We start from the raw sequence: 26,574 nt of genomic DNA, 5'->3' as shown, positions 1-26,574 counted from the left end.
AGAACCATTTGACAAACTTCATCTATGACTGTTAAAAGTAAATATCAATGTAAAAACTTGGCTAGCTTAATAAAAAATTATATTTACAAGTGTTTTAAAAAATTAGGGAAGTCAAAATATTTTGATAGGTGTATTTCATATGTCTGACTCAAATCATACTGTCATCTGTCAGTACAGATCAGAACCTTGAGAGCAGACTGATGGTTCTCCTTTCAGAGTTGGAGGGCCTGGGATTCTGTTGTCACACTATATTTCCTGAAGCTTTTGTTTCCTTAAGGACTCTGCTCTTAGGTAGGTTCTGTAGATTGGAAACCTCTATCTTAATAGCTTTAGCATTTCTTGTTCCTCAGGTTGTTCGCACAAACCAGTGTGCAGGAGAATTCGTCATCACCTTTCCCCGTGCTTACCACAGTGGCTTCAACCAAGGCTACAACTTTGCTGAGGCTGTCAATTTTTGTACTGCTGACTGGGTGAGTCTGGAGTGTGGTGGGCTGGCAGAGAGAAGCAGGAAGGTTATGGGAAAGCTAAAGCACCACTGCCTTCAGGTTGACCACACTCAACCTTAAACCTGTCCACAGCTGCCAGCTGGGCGCCAATGCATCGAGCACTACCGCCGGCTCCGAAGATACTGTGTCTTCTCTCATGAGGAACTCATCTGCAAGATGGCTGCCTGCCCTGAGAAGCTGGACCTGAATCTGGCAGCAGCTGTACATAAAGAAATGTTCATCATGGTGCAAGAGGAGCGGCGTCTACGAAAGGCTCTGTTGGAGAAAGTACGTGTTGGGAGATTGCTCTGGGTCAGGTACCCTAGTCTACTCTAGTTGGATGTTGGGGGAGACATGGATGACACCAAGGAAAAGATAAAGCCTTTACTGTTAGAGTATAGTGAAAAAATCTTCGTATATTTGAATTAAAAACCATATTCTTTTCTCAACGTTCCCCTTTACTGGCAACCTTGGACAAGTCAGTTTGCTTCATTGAGTGATTTTTTGAGTAACTGAGTCGATCAAGAATAATGTGTGTGTTTTTTTTTTTTTCCAGTAACTGACCCCATAGCAGGTGATGGTATAGCTGCTATTCATCACTATGCAAATAACCCTGATAGACAGGCTGGTATATGAAACCCCCCACTGCTGATCATCTGGGTCATCTTATCAAGTTACGTAAACTGTTAAGTGATAGTCTCACTTTCCCACTATGTAAAATGATAAATACCTAATATGGAAGGTAGTTATAAAGCTTGAGTGAGGTGATCTACGTAAAAGAGTCTGTTGCTGCCCTTTCAGGGTAGCAACATCTATTAGTACATGAAGAAAATGATTGAAATATGGAACAATTCTTAGAAAAGGCTATATTATAGAAAAAGAAAAAATATAAAAATTTTACTAAGGGAAATGCTATGTCATTACATTCAGATAGTTGAATAACTCTAGGTCAATAATGTTACCGCACATGGTGCTGGTGGCTCACGCATATAATCCAAGCTACACAGGAGGCAGAGATCAGTAACTTTTTTTTTTTTTTTTCTTTTTGTGGGACTTGCGTTTGAACTCGGCTTCTGCCCAAGAGGCAGAGATCAGGATTGAGGTTTGAAGCCAGCTTGGGCAAGTAGTTCACAAGACCCTATTTTGAAAATAACTGACAGAAAAGGGCTGGCGGAGTGGCTCACACAGTAGAGTGCCTGCCTTGCAAGTCCTGAGTTCGGTCCCCAGCACCTTAAGTAATGTTACCAAATAGAAAGTGGTCCTGCTTTATTTCTCATAAGCATGTGTCAGTTGTGTGTAGCTGAGTCACAACTACTTCAGAACTATAAAATCAATCCCCTCATGTAGTTTCAGCTGCCACCTTCAATTTCCTAAAGGAACTTAGTGAGAGTCCTCCATAATATTGCAAAGGAGGGCTGGAGGTGTGTGTAGTGAAGTGTAGATCACTTACCTAGCATGTATAAGGTTCTGGGTTTGATCCTCAGCACCACAAACAAACTAATAAAATTACAAAAGAATGCTGGTCCTAAGGGATTTCCATGCTGCTTGTTTCCAGTAATAGTTTCTGATTTTAAAGCTCATTTATAACTGTCCTGTGTGTATGGTTTGTAGGGAGAGTTACAGCTACAGTAGTATTGAAAGTCTGAGGCTTCTCACTTGTGTTAGTTGGTGAGTCCCTGCGCTTTTTCCATGCATTATTTTGTCTTTGTGTTCAGTGCTGTTATTAAATAATGGCCCTATGACTGTGCCACACTATGGGAAGGAGTTAAAGCAAGGTCAGAAGTATAGATAGATAGATCTTCCTATCTTGACATTCAGAATTCTGTATACTTGGCCCTTATGTCAGAGATGGGTTCTGGACTCCCTAGTCTTGGGATCCTTAAGTGATAATGTGTGTGTTTGACTGCTTTTTTAGAGGAAAGGACTCAGTTTGCGTCCCGTTCTGAACAGTCCATGTTCCAAAGAAAACCTGGGGCTTCATCCTCACACAATTCTCTGGCTTTGGATTCACAGTTGACTGCACTGAAATCTTAACTTTGCCAAGTTACTGACCCTCTGTGACTTAGCTTCCTCTTTAGTAAATGAGATATGATGGTGAGACATATCTTTAGTCTTACCTAAAAATTAGCTAACAATAAATATTTGTTGAGTGCTTAATTCAAAGTGCTATATGCTTATCTAAGTCCTTAGTTGCCTCATTAATTATAACAGCCCAATGAAGATGGTACTATTTCTTCATCTTACAAGATAAGGAACTGAGACCCAGAGAGGTTTAAATACTTTACTCATGATCATACAAGTAATAAGTGGTGGAACAGGATTTATAATTTGCATTTGGCTCATAGTTATGTAGAACTTAGTTGTTAAAGTTGGTATATAAGACAAAACTGTCAACCTTTCCCTTTAAATTCTCTAAAATTGTTATAATCACATTTACTCCAATTTAGTTACTCCAGCATAGCTGGTTTTTCCTTCATTTTAGAAATAGATTGCTTTTTCTTCATCTGAGCAGTAGATGAAGTCATTGGCTTAGTTTGGAAGTCATGTTGGGCGGGGGGGGGGGGCAGACTATATTTTTAAACCCTGGACACAATGGCGTTTGGTTGCATTTCTGTAAGCTCTGTAGATGCACATAGTGTCTCCTGCCTGCTAAGCTGCAGCACAGTACCTGGAACATAATGAGTGTTGAGTAACTGAAAGCCAGCATTGTTCTCCAGTATGTACCTACCTCTTTGGTACCATGGTCTACCACTTTCTCTCACCCAGAAGGCCCTTTGTACTGATCTGAATCTTAACCTGATTTTTCTTCCTCCATAAAATTCTTTCTGCCTCAGCCCACACTGATCTGTTTTGCTTTGGTCTGCCCTTCCCCACACCCTTTTTTTTTTTTTTTTTTTTCTTTTGGGTAGTTCTGGGGTTTGAACTCAGGCCGTTGCATTTGCTAGGCAAGTGCCCTGCTACTTGAGCTGTGCCCCTAGCCCTAATTCCCCCTCTTTGAGAGTCTGGACTTGACAGAGGACAAGTGTGCCCTGTGAAATTTGATCCCCCAAGCCCCGACCCTCAGCATAGATTTGAGTTTAATGTAGGGCTCAGAGTGGCTGAAATGGGAGTTCTCTGCTACCCTATTTAGTTCTGTATAACTTTTGGGTTGGAATACCCCCAGGGTATCACCGAAGCTGAGCGAGAGGCTTTTGAGCTGCTCCCAGATGATGAGCGTCAGTGCATCAAGTGCAAGACCACATGCTTCCTGTCTGCCCTGGCCTGCTATGACTGCCCAGATGGCCTTGTCTGCCTTTCCCACATTAATGACCTCTGCAAGTGCTCCAGTAGCCGGCAGTACCTACGGTGAGCCTGAGGCCTACTTGAAGGAAGTGGGGCAAGGAGGAAGATACAGAGCTGATCCAGAGTACTCTTCCCTATTTACTTCTTCCAGGTATCGGTACACCTTGGATGAGCTCCCTGCCATGCTGCATAAGCTGAAGGTTCGGGCCGAGTCCTTTGACACCTGGGCCAACAAAGTGCGAGTGGCTCTGGAGGTGGAAGATGGGCGGAAACGCAGTGAGTGATTTAGGGAAGGGGGGTGGTCAGAGGGATTGCATAGGCAAGTTTTGTTCCCCTTTTTTCTGTACCCTTGACCCAAGGCTAGAGGCATGGTTCACGTGCTAGAGCACATGCCTAACAAGTGCGAAGCTCTGAGTTCAAACCCCAGTACTGCAAAAAAGGAAAAAAAAAAAAAAACACCCCGAAAACAAAAACCTTAAGCCAAATCCCTGACCCCCTTCCTTTACTCAGTATGCCTACTCCTTGCTGCTCTCATTTTCCCTTCAGGCCTTGAAGAGCTGAGGGCACTAGAGTCTGAGGCCCGTGAGCGGAGGTTTCCTAACAGCGAGCTGTTGCAGCAACTGAAGAATTGCCTGAGCGAGGCAGAGGCTTGTGTATCCCGGGCTCTGGGACTAGTCAGTAGACAGGAAGCTGGGTATGGCGGTATGAGGTAATTGAAGCACAATAGCTTGCTGAGATTCCAGTATTAAGAAAAAGTGCTTTAAGGGATAGACTCTGAATACCATTGAGTACGTGGAACATTAAAGGAAGTCACCATTGTGGGCTGGCCCGAGAGGTATTGAAGAGAGCAAGGAGGCCAGGCAACTTAGAATGGAAAGGAGATTCTCAGCAATGAGATAGTTAGAAGAGCTTATTTTTTATCAGTACTTATAAGGAGATTTGAGAGATAGGCTAAAGGATTTTGTGGGCAGAGAAGTTGTGCAAGAATAGGGCAGATGTGAAAACCTGAACAGTAGAGGATGAATTGAAAAGTCCAGGGAGTGGCTTGCCTAGCATGTGTGAGGTTATGGGTTTGATCCCCAGCACTACAAAAAAAAAGAAAAAAGAAAAATAATAAGTTTCTAAGCTCCCCCTGTAACTCCTCCAAATATTTCTCTTTTTTTCTAATTCTTTCCCTTTATTCTATGAAAAAAATACTTACATTTAAAAACCCTCCTTTAACCTGGGCAGTTGAGGGAACGCTGAGGTGTGAGATCAGGGCAAGTAGATATAGTGAGGAAAAGCGCTGGGTCTTAGCACAGACATGGGGGGAGGGGACTGGGTTTGGACCTGAAATCCCACATGTGAAACTCCATAGCCCCCACAGGGTGGCTGGTGTACAAATGACCTTGGCTGAGCTTCGGGCCTTTCTGGACCAGATGATCAACTTGCCTTGTGCCATGCATCAGATTGGGGATGTCAAGGTGAGGAGATGTGGACTCAAGAGTGCTGCTGAAGGATCCAGGGGAATTAGGAAGTCGAGCAAGCAGGCCACTCTGTACTCCTTTGGAAAGCTTAAAGTTTTGGGTGAAAGAAGATGCACAAATGAGAAAATAGTGAGTGGTATGAGTCAAGAGGCTAGATTTGAGGGACAGGGCTATGAGTACAGGATACAGAGTCAAGGCAAGGTTTCCTGGAGGAGGTGGAGAAGGGGGTAATGTGGGTGCTTGTTGGACCTGGAAAGTTGAGCAAAATTCATGAAGGTAGAGGAGAAGTGAGATGGAGAAGGCAGTGACACCAGCATGAACACGAGGACTTGTGCAAGGACTAAGTGTAGCATAGTATTTCTTAGGGCAGAGGGTCTTAGCACTGAGGTTCTCAGTGCTCTGAGAACAGAGTCCTTTACAGAGATTCCTTACCTTTATTAAAGCACAAATTCCTGACTAACCTCCATTAAAAATCTCTAGCAGTGGGACCCAAGGAACATGCATTTAACACTCTTCATTAGCACAGTGTTAGGAACCACTTTCATAGAGTCTGGAGGAGAGCCCAGCCCATGTTAGGCTTCTTTTTCCCAAAAGATGAAAGGGGAAAAAAGTAGTGGGACAGGTATGTATAGTGATGGGTGGGACCTCTTAAGTGGGCCCAGCTGAGTAGTTATTCATCCTGTATTCTGCTAGGGCATTCTGGAACAGGTGGAGGCCTACCAGGCTGAGGCCCGTGAGGCCCTGGCCTCACTGCCTTCCAGTCCAGGGCTACTGCAGTCCCTGTTGGAGAGGGGGCGGCAGCTGGGGGTAGAGGTACCTGAGGCCCAGCAACTCCAGCGGCAGGTGGAACAGGCGCGGTGGCTGGATGAGGTAAAACGCACGCTGGCCCCCTCTGCCCGAAGGGGCACCCTGGCTGTCATGCGGGGTCTGTTGGTGGCGGGTGCCAGTGTAGCCCCTAGCCCTGCTGTGGATAAGGCCCGGGCTGAGCTGCAGGAGCTACTGACCATTGCTGAACGCTGGGAGGAGAAAGCCCACCTTTGCCTGGAGGCCAGGTAGGTCCAGCTCTTTCCCCTCCCTGCCCTACTCCACCCTTCAAAGTTTACTGGAGAATTCAAAAAATGACTGCTGTGGGTAGCCTTGGGCATGACACTCCTGTGTGGGTGTTAGTTTCTTCCCTCCTTTTGTGTTTTTAAATCTGTATACAGAGACAGAGGTAGGCTGATAGAGATGCAGAGATGGACAGAGGCAGATATATAGAGAGGACTAGCTCTAGGCTGGCATGTACACAAACAAGCACAAATCAAAGGCAGGTAGGCAGATATTGATAGAAAGGTGCCTCACATGGTATAATCTTGACAGACTGCAGCTATAGGTTACACACGAGTGGTATGTGTAGGCACTGCCAGCAGGCTGACAGCCTGGCAGACAAGCAGAGACACAAGAGCTATGGTAGAAGGATGCATAGGTGCATGCAGTCTGGAGGAAGCAGGGTCTGGCAGCCATCTTTATCAAGAAACAAGCAAGTAGACTCAAGTAGCAGCAAGAATAACAAGTGCCCACCTGTGCAGATATGTCTCGTGGCAGGCTGGATTTGAGTCAATAGACAGTGCCAGACTGGATCCTCTTTTTTTCCTCCTCTCCTCCCCCCACCTTTAGGCAGAAGCATCCACCAGCCACACTTGAGGCCATAATCCGTGAAGCAGAAAACATCCCTGTTCACCTGCCCAACATCCAGGCTCTCAAGGAGGCTCTTGCTAAGGCCCGAGCATGGATTGCTGATGTGGATGAGATCCAAGTGAGAACCCTGCCCTGACTCCCATCCTAGGCCTTATATCCCAGCTAGGAAGAGATGGCACATACTCTGGGTTGTACTGGTTTAGGTGGGCTACAGAGAGGAAGGGTATGACACATTGTGAGGAGATAAAATGTGCTTGGAGAGAGAGTGAGAGGAAAGCTTGTGAGGCTGGCCTAAAGGAAGTTGGGGGTACTAGGATGATGGGGTGGAAAGGCAGAGGCCTGGAGGAGGCTAAAAGAGGCAAACTGCAGCAGAACAGCTAGTCTGGTGTCCTGAGCCAAATCAGTCAGGAGATGCAGGTGTAGTTGGTGCAGAGGCAGGTGGGTGTTCTGGAGGACAAGACCTCCTGTTTCTGCCTCAAGACCATGAGTCTAATCCATCTTCCCAGCCCTGAGCTGTGCACTGAGTAAGCATCAGTAGGTATTGGCAAGTTGAACTCTTTCTCTTGCCCCTGTACCTAGAGTGGTGACCACTACCCTTGCTTGGATGACTTGGAGGGCCTAGTGGCTGTGGGCCGGGACCTCCCTGTGGGACTGGAGGAACTGAGACAGCTTGAGCTGCAGGTACTGACAGCACACTCCTGGAGGGAGAAGGCCTCCAAGACCTTCCTCAAGAAGAACTCTTGCTACACGCTACTGGAGGTAAGGCCTGGCACTTTGATCTATAGCCTGTCCTTGCCTGGTCTGGCTTCTGTGAGATGGCTCATATGAGAACATGGATTTTGAGGGGCATTGGGGAGGAGAGGAGAGTGTGCGGGAGATAGAGAAGCCTGGTCATCCCCCCTCTGTCTGCCTGCCTCAGGTGCTCTGCCCGTGTGCAGACGCCGGCTCAGACAGTACCAAGCGCAGCCGGTGGATGGAGAAGGAGCTGGGGTTGTACAAATCTGACACAGAGCTGCTGGGGCTGTCTGCGCAGGACCTCAGGGACCCAGGCTCTGTGGTAAGGAGCTTAGACACAGATGGGTAAAGAGCCTGGCAATGTTAGAGTGTCTGAGCCGGGTGACCATGGGCAGACCGCTTGCTCCCAAGCCTCAGTTCTCCTGGTTTGGGAGTGGGGTGTTTGAAGGGCCAGAGAGGGAAGAGGATAAGTTCCTGACCTACTCTTCCGCCATGTCCTGGGCATGGCAGATCGTGGCCTTCAAGGAGGGGGAACAGAAGGAGAAGGAGGGTATCCTGCAACTACGTCGCACCAACTCAGCCAAGCCCAGTCCACTGGCATCATCTACCACGGCCTCCTCTGCAACCTCTATCTGCGTGTGTGGGCAAGTGCCAGCAGGGGTGGGAGCTCTTCAGTGTGACCTGTGTCAGGACTGGTTCCATGGGCGGTGTGTGACTGTGCCCCGCCTCCTCAGCTACCCAAGGCCCAGTCCCTCCTCATCCCCACTGCTGGCCTGGTGGGAATGGGACACCAAATTCCTGTGTCCACTGTGCATGCGCTCAAGGCGCCCACGCCTGGAGACCATCCTGGCACTGCTGGTAGCTCTGCAGAGACTGCCTGTGCGGCTGCCCGAGGGCGAAGCTCTGCAGTGCCTCACAGAGAGGGCCATCAGCTGGCAAGGCCGTGCCAGACAGGCTCTGGCCTCTGAGGACGTGACTGCTCTGTTGGGACAGCTGGCGGAGCTCCGCCAACGGCTACAGACTGAACCCAGGCCTGAGGAGCCTCCTATCTACTCTTCAGAGCTCGCCTCTGACTCTCTCAGAGAGGGCAATGGCAAGGATATGCCTAAGGTGAGCCACTCTGCCAGCTCTTTTCCCCTACCCCTGTTGAGGCTCCAGCTTTATCCCTGTTTACAGTTCTTCAGTATTCTTTGGCTCAATCTCCCTGCCCAATCCTACATCTGTCCACATCCCTAGACTCTGCTCCTTGCTGGCAGCCTGTGTTTTCAGAGCCTCCTTTTCTAAGAGGTGGAGGGTCCTAGGATTGGGGTTGGGGAAGGAAGAATAGGGCCTGGTTCTTCAGTTACCCCTGCCCATTCCTGCTCTCCTTGGCACGTCCAGGGCTTGTTCGAGAATGGAGACAGCGTGACCAGTCCTGAGAAGGTAGCCACGGAGGAGGGCTCAGGTAAGAGAGGTAGGTCTAGCTGTGGTATGGGTAGGCTGTTGACTGGATATCATCAGAGTGACCCATGTGGTCCTCACCTCTGTCATGGTGGTTGGGGAAAAGACCAACAATAGCCTCTAACCCATCCTGTCTTCACAATCCTCAGATCTGGAGCTGCTGTCCTCGCTGTTGCCACAGTTAACTGGCCCCATGTTAGAACTGCCTGAGGCAACCCGGGCCCCCCTGGAGGAGCTCATGATGGAGGGAGACCTGCTTGAGGTGACCCTAGATGAGAATCACAGCATTTGGCAGCTGTTGCAGGCTGGACAGCCTCCAGACATGGAGCGGATCCACACACTTCTAGAGGTGAGGAAAGGGGCCATGGGTAGGGTCAGGTCAGCCCAATTAGGCAAGGAGCCCAGGCCTAACTACTGGCCCACAATCTGTCTTTTTGCCTGTCTGTGATCACAGCTCGAGAAGGCAGAACGCCATGGGAGTCGAGCAAGGGGCCGGGCCCTGGAGAGGCGGCGGCGGCGGAAGGTGGATCGGGGTGGGGAGGCCGATGACCCAGCCCGAGAGGAGCTAGAGCCAAAGAGGGTACGGAGCTCAGGGCCAGAGGCCGAGGAAGCCCAGGAGGAGGAGGAGCTGGAGGAGGAGACTGGGGGTGAGGCCCCCTCTGTGCCCCTCCCCATCACTGACAGCCCCAGCACCCTGGAGAACCAGGATGGTTTGGAACCAGCGCTAGGGGCCGCTTCAGACCCCTCAACCCATTTCTCTACTCTGACTTCCCGGCTGCATATGTCCTGCCCCCAGCAGCCTCCTCAGCAACAGTTGTGACAGTGGCTGAGCCTAGCACACACCCCAACACAGACCCTCCTCTCTTCCCCCTTGGCCTCAAGGATCCTCTTTCTGACCATCAAGCCTGCTTCTTGGAGGTCGGTGGGTGGGGGGAGGCCACCCCCCACACACACCCGAATCCCTTGACTTTTATATTCTGACTCCAAGGTATTGTTCAGACCTCAGCTCCTGGGGGCCGGCCCCTGGAGTTCCCTATCCCTGGTAACCTCTAACCAGCATTCCCAGACACCTGAGGCAGATAGACAGGTGGGCAGGGGGACAACTGGGGCTGGTTGTCCAGCACCATTCCAGAGACAAAGGCCAGTGCATATGCAAACTGGGGGAATCTCCTCTCTCCTCCCAGTTCTGGCCCTGGCCAGGCCGTGCTACACTAACCTTTCCTCCCCTCTTACTCTTTTGCCTCTCCCTTTTTCCGCTTCCCCTCCTTCCACCTTTTTACACCCTCTTCCTTCTCCCTTCCCCCATTGTTCCACTCAGGAGGAGGAAACTTCACATAGCTGTGCTCAAGTTTTTTTTATTTTATAGGAATTTGGTGGGGGGGCTGAACAGGGCTCCCTGTGGTCTGAAGAAGGCTTTTGGTGCTTGTCCTCACACCCACTTCAACCCTTGCTTCCCATCCTCCTTGTCTCCTTTCCTCCTCCTGGGTTCATGTTGTAATAAAAGAAGATTGTTGGTGTGTAATTAATTTGTTGAAAAGGAAAAAAAAAAAAACAACTTGGTTCCAACTGAAGCCTATTTTAATTTTATTTTATTATTTTCCTCTTGTTAGAAATAAAACCCTTAGCAACATTTTTTGGAAACATGTTCTGAAGTGCATTTCTCTTCAAAGGGGAGAATGGAGCCTCCTTAACTTATCAGTGGAGCAGGTGTAGTGCTAGTGGGAGTGCTAGGGCTGAGGCCAGAGAGCCTGGGGTTCCAAATCTGTGTCCTAGCAATTTCTCCTTAACCTTAGGCAGGACTCCTGATCCTCCCCAAGCCAGTTCCCTGTCTCCAGACAGGTGTGCTCTGGCCCCCTTGCCTAATCTCCAGCACAACAGCTTCCCCCAACTTTGTGCCCTCTAGTCTATCCTCCTGTTCCCAGAGGGAGTGTCTCCCCCACCCCATGGCTTTCTTGAGGAATAGTTCCCCTGCAAAATTCACCTGCTTGAAATGTGTAGTTTGATGAGTCAGATGGCTGTAAAGTAGAGATCTGATCATGTCACTACTGCTTAAAACTGTCTGTGATGCCGCATTACCCCTAAGGTCGATTATAAATACAACATCATTCTTTCTAGAATGTTTTCCTGTCTAACCCATTTGCCACATTCTGGGCCCCATCTCTGATGTTTCTCCAGTGATTCTTTCTGCCCTTGATGAATGGGAACTAAAGCTCAGATGTGTGGTATTTGTAAGTCCTGAGTTCACTTTTTAAACCTTTATTAAGATAAAATTTCATATACTGTACAGTTTGCCCACATAAAGTATCCAATTCAGTGATTTAGTATATTTCATAACAGTTGTGCAACCATCACGGTGAAAAAAAAATCAGAGCATTTTTATCACCCTCCCAAAAGAAACTACATTCCTTAGCTGTCCTTCCCACTCCCCTCATTTGCCTACTCTGGATGTTTTATATAAATGAGCTTATACAATATGTTATCCTTTGTGTCTAACTTCTTTCACTTAGAATAATAGTTTCAAGCCTATTAATGGTCCCATAATAGTTAAGACAGATTTTCTCCCTTTTGAGCCTCAAAGATCCTTATCTTTTAGTGCTGCACTAGATTAGGGACTGCTCCTGGAGATTAAGTCACATGTTTTTTGGGTGCCTGCATTGATTTTCAGGCAAGAAAAATAACCACTTTGCATCAGACTCATAAAGGGATCCTTGACCCTCTAAAGGCTAGGAACATTCTTTGTGGTCCTGAGTGTTCTGTGTTTAGAGCCTCCCCAGTTATATAAGGATATAGAAGAAGCAAGAACATGGAGGCTGTGCGACAGCAGCTAGCTTCCCATTATTCCTGGCTCCTCAAGGCCTTTCCCTTCTTTTAAGGGACTGCACCGGTGTGTTAAAGTCTAAACACCAGGTCTTGAGCTCCCTAGGTAAGGAGGTCATCACAGTGCTGCTCTATTTTGCCCCTCCTCATTTTATGTGTGGAGGGTTTATTTTACTCTGTTTCTCCCTCTTCCCCAGGATTTCCAGTTCATAGGAACCTAATGATGAATGAGAAAGCCCACCCTCTTCTGGCAGCTTTGAGTGGTAGGATTGTGGCTCAGCCCTGCTTCATCCAGTTTTTTCAGTCTGGGCCTTGATACAGTAAAAGTGGACAACCCTGTACACGGCCCAGTTTGACTGGAGGTTCTAGTCCATGGGAAAAGACTGGTCTTTTGTCTTCCCACCTCTATGGAATTGATTATGAAAAGAGGGTAGAACAACAAAAGAGAAAGATCTGGGACAGTAGTAAAAAGGGGCTCAATCTTGACACTTCACTACCAACTCTATTCCGAGGTAGCCAGCCACTGGTAGAAGTGATCAGACAGGAGTAGAAAAGCAACTCCCATACTAGAGAACTGCTCAGCCTGCGGTAGAGATCATTCCTCCAGGATATGGACCCATCCTTCACCTTTTTTTTTTTAATTCATTTATTCACGTGTACATACATTGTTTGGGTCAGTTCTCCCCACGCCGTCCCCTCCCTCCTGCCTCTCCCTCTCCCCCCACCCCCCCTTGCTTCCAGGCAGAACCTGTTCTAACCTTATCTCTAATTTTGTTGAAGAGAAGACATAAGCATAAGAAAGACAAAGCGTTTTTGCTAGTTAAGGATAGCTATACAGAGAGATTCCTAGCATTGCTTCTATGTACAAATGTGTAACAACCCAAGGTGATTCATCTCTACTGATCTTTACACTGGTTCCTGCCTTTACCAGTTTTTAGACAGTCTTTCCAATCTTGGCACTTCTCTTCACTCCCTTCACAATGTACACATATCCCATGAACTCTGCAGAAGCTGTAGCCATCTTGCAAGACCCAGATCCAGTGTAACTTCTTCCAGCATTTCTTTTGGTTCTATATCTGACCCTCTTTCCCAGATACTCCCCTAGAAAAGGAGTGACTGCCTCCGGGCAGCCCAAGATGAGTGGGGGATGGAAGAATGAGGCTGGGGAAATAGAGGGTGTCTTCTTGTCTCAAAGTCATTTACTTTAGAGACACCACCTTGCTGCATCTTCCCAGAGTCCACTCCTGTCAGTATGGCGCCTGAGTCTACAGGTGACAAGGGGGTGGGAAGAAACATTACTTCTACTAAAGAGTTTCCCCAAACTCTTCCCTCATCTTCCCTCAGGCTGAATCTCTCTCTCTCTCTCTCTCTCTCTCTCTCCTCTCTTTCTCTCTCTCCTCTTCTCTCTCTCGCTTCCACTGTTCCTTAAGTGATATCTGAAACATTAGTATTGGTCTCTTTCCTTCCACCCAGAAGCTTCCTATCTATACAAGGAATTCCTGAAGGGACGGCAAAGCCCAGGCCTGAGTCCTCTGTACTTATCGGCCAGGTTCCTGCACAGTCAACTCAGAAAGAGACAGAAAGAGTAGTTCACACTGCATGTGAACTACTTCTGCATTGCATGAAGTTCATCGTTACAGGATGAACTCCAGGCCTGGGCCTGAGGACCACGTTCAACAGGGCCCAGAAGGGAAGACACTAGCCATACTTTCCAGAAGACCTGAGATTGTGTGATGAGAGAAGAGGGGTTGAGAGACAGGTTCCTTGCCCCTGGGCCACTTACATTTCAGAAAAAGGAAGGAAGCATTTCCTTGTTGGCACCCTCCTGGGTGCCAAGCTCCGTGTGAGATGTTTCACATCGTCTCCAACAGACACATAGGAAACAGACCCAATGGAATAGGCCAGGTCCAGGCATAGTCTGGTGGGGCTGGAATCCTCCCCATCTAAGTCCTGTTCTGCATGTCCAAAGGGGCTCAAAATAACTGGTCTGCCACCAGGACCACAGTGGGGACTTGGTGTTGATCTTTATTGTCAGTGGGTTGGGAACTCAGCAATGCTATAGCCAGACTGGCTTGGTAGGTAGAAGTCCATATTGCTAGGGTTATGCATAACCTCCATGTCTGTCTCTGTTATGTATTGCTGTGTCACAAATTACCTCAAAAGCATAGTGACTTAGAACATTTACATAGTTTCTGTGGGTTTGAAATTGGGATGATAGAGCTGAGTTTCTATTTCAGGGTCTCTCACAGGCTGCAATCAAGGTGGCAGCTGAGGTTACAGTCATCTCAATGCTCGATTAGGGAAGGGTCTGCTTCAAAGCTCCCTCCATGGCTGGGGGCAGGATAGTTTCCTGCTGGCTGATGGACAGGGGCCACTCTCAGTTCCTTGCCATGTGGATCTTTTCATACGAAAGCTCACAACATGGCAGCTTGCTTCATCAGGGCAATCAAGTAAGATCAGACAGAATGAGAGAGTGCCCACATGTGAGACAGAAGTAACTTAATCTCAGAAGTGACATCCTATCACTTTTGTAATAGTCATTAGAAGTCACTAAGTCCAGACCACACTCAAGGGGAAAGGGATTACATAAGGGTGTGAATACCAGAAGGTGGGAATCTTTGCGAGTCATCTTGGAGACTGACTACCATGGTTGTCCTCCAGTCCCCAATGGTTCATGTCCTTTTCACATGCAAAATCCATTCCTTCCCATGTTCTCTAAAAGTCTCATACCATTACAGCATCACCTCAAAGTCCAGAATACCATCTAAATTGGGCTCAGGTGTGAATGAGGTGCCATGAATGTATTCCTTAAGTATGGTTCCTTAAATACTATCTTTCTCTGTGTAGATCTACAAATCTTAAGAGGCAAGCTATCAGTTCCCAACACAACATACAATGGTGGAACAGGCACAGGATTAATTGTTACAGATATCCAGTTTAAAGGGGGAAGGTGGAATGGGAAAAAAGGGAGTTACTGGTCTACAGCAGGTCTGAAGTCCAGCTGGACAAATGGAAATTTCTAGATTAGATTTTGGGAATAATCCTCTATGGCTCTTGGCTCTACCTTCTGTGCTTCCTTTTAAATGAAGAGTAGCACATATTTGCAGCTGACCGGTTTACCCAGTCTGCTTCCAGCCAGTAGAATTTTGGAGGTCTAGTGGCTTTTTTTCATCTTGCACTCTCTGTAATCAGCTGTCATGAAGACATAGTTCTAAACTAGGTGTGTTGGGCATGCTTGCAATCCCAGCATTCAGGAAGCTAAGGCAGGAGGATCACAAATTTGAGAGCAGCCTGGGCTACGTAGCAAGTTCCAGGACAATTGGGCTACATAGTGAGACCATATCTCAATAAAAAGCAACAAAAAATGGGGCATTACTCAAGTGATAAGAGTGCCAAGCAAACTTGAGGCCCAGAGTTCAAACTCCAGTACTGCTATGCTCCCTCACAAACACCCCGCTCCCACACACAAAGGCATAGTTCCATAGAAGGGCTCGGAGTTTCTCTTCTGCTGGCAGGTTGAGCAATCAGCAGTGGCTATAGCTAGATTGACCTTGGCGGAAGTCTATACTGCCACTATGGGCCTTTGTTAAGTCTTTTGGGCAAGGAAAAGGGTGACAGGATAGAGGTTGGCTGACATGCACAGAACAGAACATTTTATCTAACTGATTGTGAGCCTCCTCCATGGTGGATTTTTCCTGGCACTTGTTTGTGTTGGACAGGAATAACTTCACAATGTGTGTCCTTTCCAAGAGGGATACCAATATGCCTCTTTCTTAGATCTCTTATGCCTCTGTTGAAATACCAACAATATTTCAATCCTTCTCTTTTTCAAATCCTTGACCAGGTAGTCAAGTCGTTAGCAACTACTCATCAATCAGTGGACAACTAATTTTCTTTTTTTTTTTTTTTGGCGGCACTGGGACTATTTATATTTCTGATCATTTTTGTGACTAATTTTTCTACTGGGAGAATTTCCCTTCTTTCTGTCCATCAGGAAGAACCATAATTGGGGCTGGCAGGGTGGCTCAAGTCCTAGAGTGCCAGCCTAGTGGTCGGAAGGTCCAGAGTTCAAAACCCATGACAACCTAAAAGAAATTTTGCCGGGAGCTGGTGGCTCACGCCTATAATCCTAGCTACTCAGAGGCAGAGCTCAGGAGGATGGCAGTTCAAAGCCAGCCCAGGCAAATAGTTCCACGAGACCCTATCTCGAAAAAAAAGGGCTGGAAGAGTGAGTGGCTCAAGGTGTAGGCACTGAGTTCAAGCCCCAGTACTGGAAAAAAAAAAACATAAATGGGGCTGTAACCTTGCAGGTGGTCAGTCTGGGAGGTGCCAGCATATCGCACAGAACCATCTATGAACCAAGCTTGAATGTTGTATCCCTTAGTTACCTGGTCACAGGGTCTCCCCGTGATCCCTAAGATGTAGGTGAGAAAGGGATGGCAGCACAGCAGGCGGGAATGTGATCCCCCTATTCAGGCAGCTTACCTGTGTCTTCCAGACCTGTTTGTGTCAACCCATTCTATTTGGTGGTGGAGTGCTGCTGCAGATAGATAACTTCATGCGCCTGATGGAAAAATCAACACACAGATCACCATGGGCAGCTCAGTTTGCATGGGTCATTTGGTGTCCTATGCTTAGTTGTTCAGTCACAAAACACCTGCTTTTCCATGTTTGTTTTTCTCTGCTTCTGAGACTTCTGTATCATGATGCTGCCACTTGTAATTGTATCCTCCATTTCTTTAGTCTTTAAAAAGCATGTTGTTTATTCTCTTCTGTTAATTTCCAGGAGAGGTCCTCAATCTGATCTTTCCACTCACTAATCTGTTCTGCCATCTACTCTGTGTATTTCAGTAATGTATCTAGGAACTGGAAAAATCATTACAGGATTTCTCTTGGGTCAATATAATAACTCAGGCCAAAACTTCACATAATAACCTCATTCCACACTGATGGACCACAGCAACAGTCTGGGTCTTCAGGATTAACATTAACTCAGAACTATTATCCAGTGTATTTCAAGAGGTCTGGATATTTCCCTCTCCCCAGCACATAATTACCCTGTCTGTAAGTCCCTGTGGAGAAAAAAAGAGAGGGAAATTTCACCATATACATTTGTGAAAGTGTAGCAAGATTTTTCTTCCAAGATATCCTCCCCTTCATTCAAGGAACTTTAATCTGTGAGCTGGGGGAGAAGCTGGAACTCCACATTTTTCCAGACTAGAAAATTTTCTGTGGTTGTCTAAAAAGTAGGGCCTTTATTATGCTGTCCATATATTTTGGTCCTAGGGAAAATCATGCTTAGTTAGCCAGTATTTCAGATCCCCACAGGTCAGTACATCTTGATTACTGCTATGGCTCTGCTGTTCATTGTAAGACCCAAACCCAACTTGTCTCTGGAGGTAATCTTTCATCCCCATTGACATCTTCAAAGCATGGTCACCATTGTACTTGTCATCTCAATCCCAGTCAACCAGACAAGGAAAAGACCATGTGGGAAGTTTTTAGGAGCTAGGCCTGGATGTAGCGTATATCACTTCTTCTTGCATTCCATTAGCTAGAACTCAGACCACTTGCAAAGGAGACTGGAAAATGTAGTCTGGATTTATCCTCAGGAAGAAGAGGAAACAGGTTTAACGACTACCTAGCCAGTCTCACTTCATAATGTGTTTTTCAAAGCATTTGGTAAAAGGAATATTCATTTTTGGGAGATGGTACTGGGCCTAGCACTTGCTCTACCTCTTGAGCCACTCTCACAGTCCAGGAATGTTGATATAGTTAGAGGGTGAGTTGAATGGCTTACCGTGATTGATTCTTATTATCCTAGACATTTGGATTCCTTTGTCTGCATTGTACCACAGAATTTCTGGCATCTTTACTTTATTTAATGTAGACTGCTGTTGAGTCCAGGTTTGGGTCAAACACTAAAACAAAAGGAGCAAGCAAAGCAAAACAAAACAAAACAAAAAAAACACTAAAACAATGTTTAGAAATACTCATAGCTTAAAAACAAAAGAAATACTCATAGCTGCTTCAGCCAACAAAGCACATCAAGGATCATTAATGAGTGTACCCATATTGAAAAGTTTGACCTTATCAAAACCAGATATAGACATCACAAGGAAAGACAATTATAGAACAGTATCCCTTATGAATATAAGCGCAAAATGCTCAGCAAAATAACTAGCAAGCCAAATGCAGCAGTACATTAAAAGTATTATATATCATGATCAAGTGAGATTTACCCTTGGATGTAAGAGTGGTTCAACATTAGAAAAATATCAAGTCACTACATTACATTAATAGAAGAAAGCAAAAGAACCCCATGAGCATCTCAAGTCATACAGAAAAGACATTTCAGCTATATCAAAAGACAGAGCTAATAAATTCAGCAAAGTTGCAGGGCCCAAGGTCAACATAAAAATTAGTTATGTTTTTAAAAATTTATTTTTTTTTGGCTTTTTATTATTCTACTAGGGGTACATTGTGACATTTACAGAAGTTCTTACAATATATAATAGTTGAATTCAGCCCCTCCATCATTCTCCTTTACCCCCTCCCCCATTCCTGGAATAGTTTCAACAGGTCTCATTGTTCCATTTACATGCATGTGTACATAATATTTCCACCACATTCTCCCTCCTTCACCCTTCCCCACATCCTTTCCCCTGCCACTGGTACTAACTCCCTAGACAGGGCCTTTTTTGCCTTCCTGTTTTTGTAAAAAAAAAAAAAGGATATTTTTGTTTAAGATCACTATACAGGTTGCTTCATTGTGACATTTCCATGTATATATGTGTTATAACTTGAATTGATTCATTCCTGTATTTTTCTCCTTTCTACTTTAGTCTGTTATGTTTTTATACACTAGCAATGTGTGATCCAAAAATGAATTAAAAGCAATTCCATTTATAATGCATGTGAAAATTAAAAACCTAGGAATAAATTTTAGTATGGAGGAGAAATATTTGCACATTGAAAACTATTAGAGCCAGGTGCCAGTGGCTTGCACCTGTAATCTTAGCCACTCAGGAGGCAGAAGTCAGGAGGATTGTGGTTCAAAGCCAGCTGGGGCAAACAGTTCTACGAGACCCTATCTTGAAAAACCCCATCTCGAAAAAGGGCCAGCAGAGTGGCTCAAGGTGTAAGCCCTAAGTTCAAACCCCAATACCACAAAAAAAGAAAGAAAACTATTAAAAATACTGAAAGAAATTACACGAGACCTAAAGAAGTGGAGAGAGACCATGTTCATGGATTGGAAGACTTAAAATTGTTAAGATGTTAATACCAGCCAAAGTGATTGATAACAGTCCCCGTGAAAATTCAGACAGCCTGTTTTGCAGAAATGGAAAATCCAGTCCTCAAATTCACATTAAATTCCAAGGGATCAAAATAATGAATAGCTAAAACAATCAGGAAAAAGAACAAAATCAAATATTTAACTGATTTTTTTGGAGGTACTGGATATTGACCTAGGGACTCACACATGGCTAGTTAAGCACTCTACCACTGAGCTAAACTAATTTTTGACAAGAGCAACAACTCCATCCAATAGGGGAGAGAATCATCTCTTTAACAGATGGTGCTGAGACAACTAGATCAAGATTTATGCAAAACAATAAAGCTGGACTCCCTACCTATTACCATATACCATTAACTGAAAATGTATCAAAGATCTAAACTTAAATGCTAACACCATAAAACCCTTTAGAAGAAAACAGTAGTTAATCTTTATGATTGTGGATTTGGCAATCAGTTCATAGATATGACACCAAAACTATAAGCCACAACAATCAACTAAATAGGTAAAATGAACCTCATCAACATTTTTTAGATATTATCAAAAAAATGAAAAGACAACCTATACAATAGGCAAACATATATATATAATAAGGATAAGTCCTCATTCAGATTATGAAAACAACTTGCACAACTCAACAGCAAAAAGCCAAACAACCCAATTAAAGGCAAAGGAGCTAGGTATGGTGATACATGACAATAATCCCAGCACTCAGGAAGCAGAGACAGGAGCATCGTGAATTTGAGGCCAGCCTTGGCTATTCAACAAGACCATGTCTCTCTCTCTCTCTCTCTCTCTATATATATATATATATATATATATATAGGGCTTCACTATGTAGTCCAGTCTGGCCTTACATGCATGATTCTCTTGCCTCTGCTTCTTGAGTGCTGAGATGACAGGTGTGAACCACTACGCCTGGCCGTAATAATCTCTAGAATCAGAAAATAAGAAATATTGAAGAGGATGTAGAGAAACTTCCCATTGCTGGTGGGAATATAAAATGGGGCAGCCATTGTGTAAAATAATTGGTCAGTTCCTCAAAAAACTACAGAGAATTGCCATATGACTGAGTAATTCCACTCCTTAGGGATACACCCAAAAGAACTGTGAAAAGCGACTTTTTTGCAGCATTTTGACAATATTCAAAAGGCAAAAAAACAATACAAGTGTCCATCAACAAATGTGAACACGTGGTATGTACAAATACTGGAATATTATTCAACCATATAAAGGAATAAAATTTGGACATGAGCTGCAAGATGGATGTATTACCAATCAGCTGGCTAGGGTCCTTTTTCTCTACCTGGATAGAAATCTTGAGCAGGTGAGAAACTCTGTTGGCAGCCCAGACCCTTGCGTACCCAAGGCCCAGGTGCCAGACTGGCAGACTCAGAGGCTCACATTTTCAAGTCCTGAGTGCTAGGGGATTATTGCTCCAGGCCTTAGAAGCCATAGACTTGAGGTTGTAAGTACTCAGGTAGGAGACTTATTGCTTTGGACTTTAACCACCAGTGACCATGTCATTGGGCAGCTATTATAACCCTCAGCTTCCAGAAGCAGTGAGTGGCAGCAGCAGGTAGTACCTACTAGTGTTACAGCTCCTTGACAGTCCTTGGGACCCTCAACCATTACAGTGGCCATTGTTATAGCTCTCAGGCCAAGGGTGTTGGTAACTTTGAGCCTTAAGGCTTAAAAGCTACCTGGAACTCTTCCAGAGACCATGGTTTCTCATCTCTGGCTCTTCATAGCCTTCTCCACCCTCTAGCACGTTCCATATACTTCCACTGTCCCTCACTGCTCTGTTGCCTCTGCTCTTCATTTCTGCTCCAGGCTACTGTTGCCACCACTCTGTTGATTCTTCTACCATCTCTTTATGTCAACAGCTCAGCTAGTTCTACTAATGATAAAGGTCAAAAGTAGGCAAGAAAAGACCACTGCAGAGAAAGCCTTTTAATGGACCTAATGTTGCAACACTAGGGGGAGGCCAGGAGGTTGTCTCCTGATTTGAAAAGTAAACCAAAATGCCTGCTACAAGCAGGCCTTACACAGAATGATGCAGTTTGGGGTGTTTACAGCAATCACGGCACAACCCTTCATGCAAATGTAATCACAGGCCTTCTGCTGAGCAACCAGGGGAAGAGCTTCTTTTCTGCCTGGGTGAAAATGGCTGCTAGAGTCCACTGAGGCTTGTGATGGCAAACAGACCTACACAAGCTGTTTGAAGCAGTCATGGCTTCTGGAGCTGGAGTTGTGCTTTGGCAGCAAGCAGCTGTGGTTGCAGTGTGGCTTCCTTAAGGCATTCATGGAGTGTTCAAAACACCCTATCTGCCAAAGCAGGGCAGCTTAGCTGACAATTCTGCACTCAAGGCTGGCGGGCATAAGGGAAAGGCCTATCAAATGGCATGTTCTTGACAGTTTTAACCATACACAGAAAGCATTAAAAGGGTGTTTACAATAAAGACTGAATGAAAGCTCAACACAGAACCAACAATTCTAGCATTTAATTTGATTCTAGCATTAATTAGTGCCTAACAGCCCTATCCCCGTGCCCCAGGGAAAGGTGGGACCCTCTGATTTGTCTCAGATGAACCTTGAAAATACTATTCTAAGTGAAATGATCCAGCAAAAAAAATACAACGACTATATGATTCCATGTAAATGACATTATTTGGACTTTGAAAAATCATAGAAACAAAGTAGGTTAGAAGTTTACCGGGACTGGGAGTATGGGGGAATGATGAGTGCAGTTTTTGTTTGAGGTGATGAAAACTTTTGGAACTAGACAATAGTGACGATTGCAAAAACATTGTGAATGTAATTAACACCACCTAATTGTATATTAAAATGGTTAAAATAACAAATTTTATATGTAAAAAAGTGACTCAATCTAAAGTGACATTTCTTTCCTCTGATCTATCATTCATAGAGTCTAACTTCCTCACATACTACTGAGGTTTCTGCCAATACACATTAGTTTTATTATATCACTTACGTGTGTATGTGTGTGTTTCTCTGGGACATAAAGGAATCTGAATGCAGTAATGGGTCTGGAAGCAGCAAGGGATGATATTGGTGTATCTTGAGAAAGATTTGCTAAATATTGAGAGGGTCCCTAAATCATGCAGGAGCAGCACCATTATACTGGAAAGGAAGGGCTGCCTCTGCTGCCAAGGGAGGCTCAGTGAAGGCTAGGTTTAGGACATTCAGACCTATCCAAAGCAACTCTGACATTTCTATTTCAGTTCTCTCTTTCCCCAATCAGTAGCCTTGTTTTCACATAAGAGACCTAGGAGTCCTGTGAATTCAACCTGTATTTTAAGTCAGCAACCTGCAGAATTTGACTTTATGTCTGATTTCAGGCTCTAAATCAGTCCCAGATCTGGAAGATAAAAACGAATTTATTTCCTTTATTTTTTAAAGCAGGTTTATGTTCTCTGCAAAATTGAGTGTTCAGAGTTTACATATACCCCTGCTCTCACACAAGCACAATCTCCCCTCCTACCAACATCTGACAACAGAGTAGTGAGATGTATTTGTTACAGCTCATAAACCTACGTTGATGTGTCATCACTTTTGGTGCTGTACAGTCTATGGGTTTTGACAAATGTATACTGGCATGTATTCACTGGAGTGCTATATGGAGTGGTGTCACTGCTCAAAAGTCCTCTTCTTCATCTATTCATCCCTCTCTTTCCTCTAACCCCTGGCAGCCACTCATCTTTTTACTCTCTCCATAGTTTTAGCTTTTCCAGAATTTCATTATTTAGGAATCATATGGTATCTAGGCTCTTCAGGTTGGTATCTCTCACTTAGTGATATGCATTTACAGTTCTTCCGTGTCTTCAGGACTTGATAGTTCATTTCTTCTTAGCACTGATTAAGATATTCCACAGTTTGTTTATTCACTCACCTACAGAAGGACATTTTGGTTGCTTCAGAGTTTGGGCATTTTCTTTTTGAGACATGGTCTCACTATGTAGTACAGACTTGCCTAGAGTTGGTGATTCTCTTATCTCCACCTCCTCCTGAGTTCTGGGATTACAGGTGTGACCACCATGCCTGGCTAAGTTTGGGCAATTATGAATAAAGCTGCTATACACATTTGTGTTCAGGTGTTTAATGTGGAAATAGTGTTCAATGCACTTGGGTAAATTACCAAGGAATATGATTGCTGATTTGTATGATTAAGAGTATGTTTAGTTTTGTAAGAAACTGTCAGATTCTTTTCTAGAGTGGCTGCATCGTTTTGCATTTCTACCAGCAATGAAGTTCCTGTTACTCCTCATCTTCATCAGCATTTGGTGTTGTCAGCATTCTGGATTTTGGCAATTCTGATAGGTATGCAGTGGTATATAATTGTTGTCTTCATTTGCATTTCCCTGATGACATATAAGGAATATCCTTTTCACATGCTTATTTATATAATCTCTATATTCTTTGATGAGTTGTTTAGGTCTTATACATTTTTTTAGAGGGGGGAACAGGATTTTGCTATGTAGTGCAGGCTGGCTTGGAACTCACAAGGTAGCCTAGTCTAGACTCAAACTTGTGATTCTCTTGCTTTAGTCTCCCTAGTGCTGGCGCGTGCCACTACACCTGGCCTGTTTTCTGGCAGTTTCTCAGAGCCTCATGCTTGCTAGGCAGGTGCTCTACTACTTGAGCCCCTACGCCAGCCCTGGCCCTGTTTTTTAATTGAGTTGTTTTCTTTTTCAAAATTAAATTACTTTTTTGGCAGTACTGGAGTTTGAACTCAGGGCCTTGCACTTGCTAGGCAAGCACTCTACTGCTTGAGCCACTCCTCAGCCCTTAAATTCATGTTTAAATTGATATAGGAAATCATAACAATTGGATGAATTTTATCAAAGTACATTATATGCATGTATGGAAATATCACAATGAAACCCCTTTGTACAATTAATATATAATGAGAGAGAAAGAGAGAGAGAGTAAGAGAGAGAAAGAGAGTAAGAGAGAGAGGGAGACAGAGAGTAAGAGAGAGTAAAAATGTACAAGGGCTGGTGATGTAGTGGAGCACTTGCCTAGCATGTGTAAGGTCCTGGGTTTGAGTCCCAGCATGGCAAAAAGGAATTGTACGTATTAATGAGATAATGTGATGTTTCGGTGCATGTGTACATTGTGTAATGCTTAAATCAGGTTAAACATATCCATCTGCCATGCCTCCATCCCTTTTTGCTTTAGTTATTTTCAAAGAGGGTTTTTCTTTATTCCTGGGACAGCCTAGACCTCTATGTTCCCATTTGTGCTTCCTTGCATAGCTAGGATGCCAGGCTCCAGCACGTATATGTACCAAATTTTCTTTATCCATTCATTAGTGACACTTAGATTGTTTCCATTTCTTGACTATTGTGAATAGTACTGCAATGAACATGGAAGTACAGATATGTCTTCAATATATTGACACCATGACGTTCAACCTCAGGCCCAAAGTAATGGAGCCACTGATGGATGGTGTTATTGTTTGAATATAAAATATCTCCCACATACTCATATGTTGGGGATCTGGTCCATGGCTGGTGGTGCTATTTTTGGGAGGTGGTAGAAACTTTAGGAAGTGGGGATTTAGCTGGAGGAAGTAGGTCTCTGGGGCCATGCCTTTGAAGGATACATTTGATCCAGATCTGTCTGTCTGTCTGTCTATCTCTCTCTGTCTACCATGAGGTGAACAGCCTTCCCCTCTATAAGCTCTTCAACATACTACCCAGTAGTGAGAGGGTTGTTTGTTTTCGTATTATTGTTTGTATATTTTGGATATCAGTCCTTAATCAGATATGTCTTTTGCAAATATTTTCTTCCAGTCTATAGCTTGTTTGTCATTTTCTTGACAGTGTCTCATCCAACATAAGTTTTTAATAATTTTTTTTGGTGATATGGGGTTTGAATTTAGGGCCTTGCACGTGCTATGCAGGTCTATGTATGTATGTATTTATTCATTCGTTCATTCATTCCATTTTATCTTTACTCTCCACTCTCATTTCCAACACCTGCCCCAGCATGGACAGATATTCTAATGTGTTTGTTATGATTCTCTTTGAGTCTGTGTGTTCCGTTAGGTGTAAAAGTTATTTAGTTTGAAATCTCTTTGTGGTCTTTTTAAAATTTTAAATGCATCAACATACAGAAAAGTTTCTAAAACTTATATGTACTGTTTAAAGAAGTATAATAAAACACCCACATACTCACTAATTAGCTTAAGAACTAGAATATTCCAGTGCTTTACAAGCCTCCTGTGGATCCCTTCACCTATCTCCTTCCTCTGACCGGGAGGAAACCACTATCTTGACCTTTTTGTTCTCACTCCCTTGCTTTTTGTGAAAGCTTTACCTCCCATCTATGTATCCCTAAGTAATGTATTGTTTCATTTTAAAAACCTAAATGGGCACTAAGATTCCACCTCACCCCTGTTAGAATAGCCATCATTAGCAACACCACTAACAACAGGTGTTGGCGAGGATGCAGGGAAAAAGGAACCCTCTTACACTGCTGGTGGGAATGTAAACTAGTACAACCACTCTGGAAAAAAAATTGGAGGCTACTTAAAAAGCTAAACATTGATCTACCATATGATCCAGCAATACTACTCTTGGGGATATACGCAAAAGAATGTGACAGGTTACTCCAGAGGCACCTGCACACCCATGTTTATTGCGGCACTATTCACAATAGCCAAGCTATGGAAACAGCCAAGATGCCCCACTACTGACAAATGGATCAAGAAAATGTGGTATCTATGCACAATGGAATTTTATGCAGCCATGAAGAAGAACGAAATGTTATCATTCGCCGGTAAATGGATGGAATTGGAGAACATCATTCTGAGTGAGGTTAGCCTGGCCCAAAAGACCAAAAATCGTATGTTCTCCCTCATATGTGGACATTAGATCAAGGGCAAACACAACAAGGGGATTAGACTATGAGCACATGATAAAGCGAGAGCACACAAGGGAGGGGTGAGGATAGGTAAGACACCTAAAAAACTAGCTAGCATTTGTTGCCCTCAACGCAGAGAAACTAAAGCAGATACCTTAAACCAATTGAGGCCAATAGGAGAAGGGGACCAGGAACTAGAGAAAAGGTTAGAGCAAAAAGAATTAACCTAGAAGGTAACACACACGCACAGGAAATCAATGTGAGTCAACTCCCTGTATAGCTATCCTTATCTCAACCAGCAAAACCCCTTGTTCCTTCCTATTATTGCTTATACTCTCTCTACAACAAAATTAGAAATAAGGGCAAAATAGTTTCTGCCGGGTATCGAGGGGGTGGGGGGGAGAGGGAGGGAGCGGGGGAGAGGGAGGGAGCGGGGGGGTTAAGGGAGGGGGTGGGGGAAAGGGGGAGAAATGACCCAAACATT

General features: G+C 44.6%; 1 protein-coding gene across 7 annotated transcripts in view; it reads left to right on the top strand.

The window, feature by feature from the left end:
• The window catches only part of LOC109689923 (lysine-specific demethylase 5C), a 36,098-nt gene extending 25,380 nt beyond the window's left edge, over positions 1-10,718 (top strand). For 2 of the 7 annotated variants that reach the window (XM_074063270.1, XM_074063267.1), the window contains exons 13-26: positions 351-470; positions 579-773; positions 3,649-3,830; positions 3,919-4,043; positions 4,314-4,476; positions 5,125-5,230; positions 5,927-6,285; positions 6,890-7,028; positions 7,490-7,669; positions 7,830-7,967; positions 8,156-8,755; positions 9,026-9,089; positions 9,235-9,434; positions 9,540-10,718. In XM_074063270.1, coding sequence (XP_073919371.1) covers positions 351-470; positions 579-773; positions 3,649-3,830; positions 3,919-4,043; positions 4,314-4,476; positions 5,125-5,230; positions 5,927-6,285; positions 6,890-7,028; positions 7,490-7,669; positions 7,830-7,967; positions 8,156-8,755; positions 9,026-9,089; positions 9,235-9,434; positions 9,540-9,905 — 2,937 coding nt within the window. In that variant the 3' untranslated portion in view covers positions 9,906-10,718. Of the gene's footprint in view, positions 1-350; positions 471-578; positions 774-3,648; positions 3,831-3,918; positions 4,044-4,313; positions 4,477-5,124; positions 5,231-5,926; positions 6,286-6,889; positions 7,029-7,489; positions 7,670-7,829; positions 7,968-8,155; positions 8,756-9,025; positions 9,099-9,234; positions 9,435-9,539 lie in introns of those variants that run through there. The other 5 variants (XM_074063266.1, XM_074063265.1, XM_074063268.1 and 2 more) reach the window with 4 other exon arrangements.
• Positions 10,719-26,574: the final 15,856 nt, after the last annotated feature.

The sequence above is a fragment of the Castor canadensis genome, chromosome X (genome assembly GCF_047511655.1).
Source record: "Castor canadensis chromosome X, mCasCan1.hap1v2, whole genome shotgun sequence".
In the NCBI taxonomy this organism is placed as follows: domain Eukaryota; kingdom Metazoa; phylum Chordata; class Mammalia; order Rodentia; family Castoridae; genus Castor; species Castor canadensis.
This window is presented reverse-complemented; position numbering and strand designations above follow the sequence as displayed.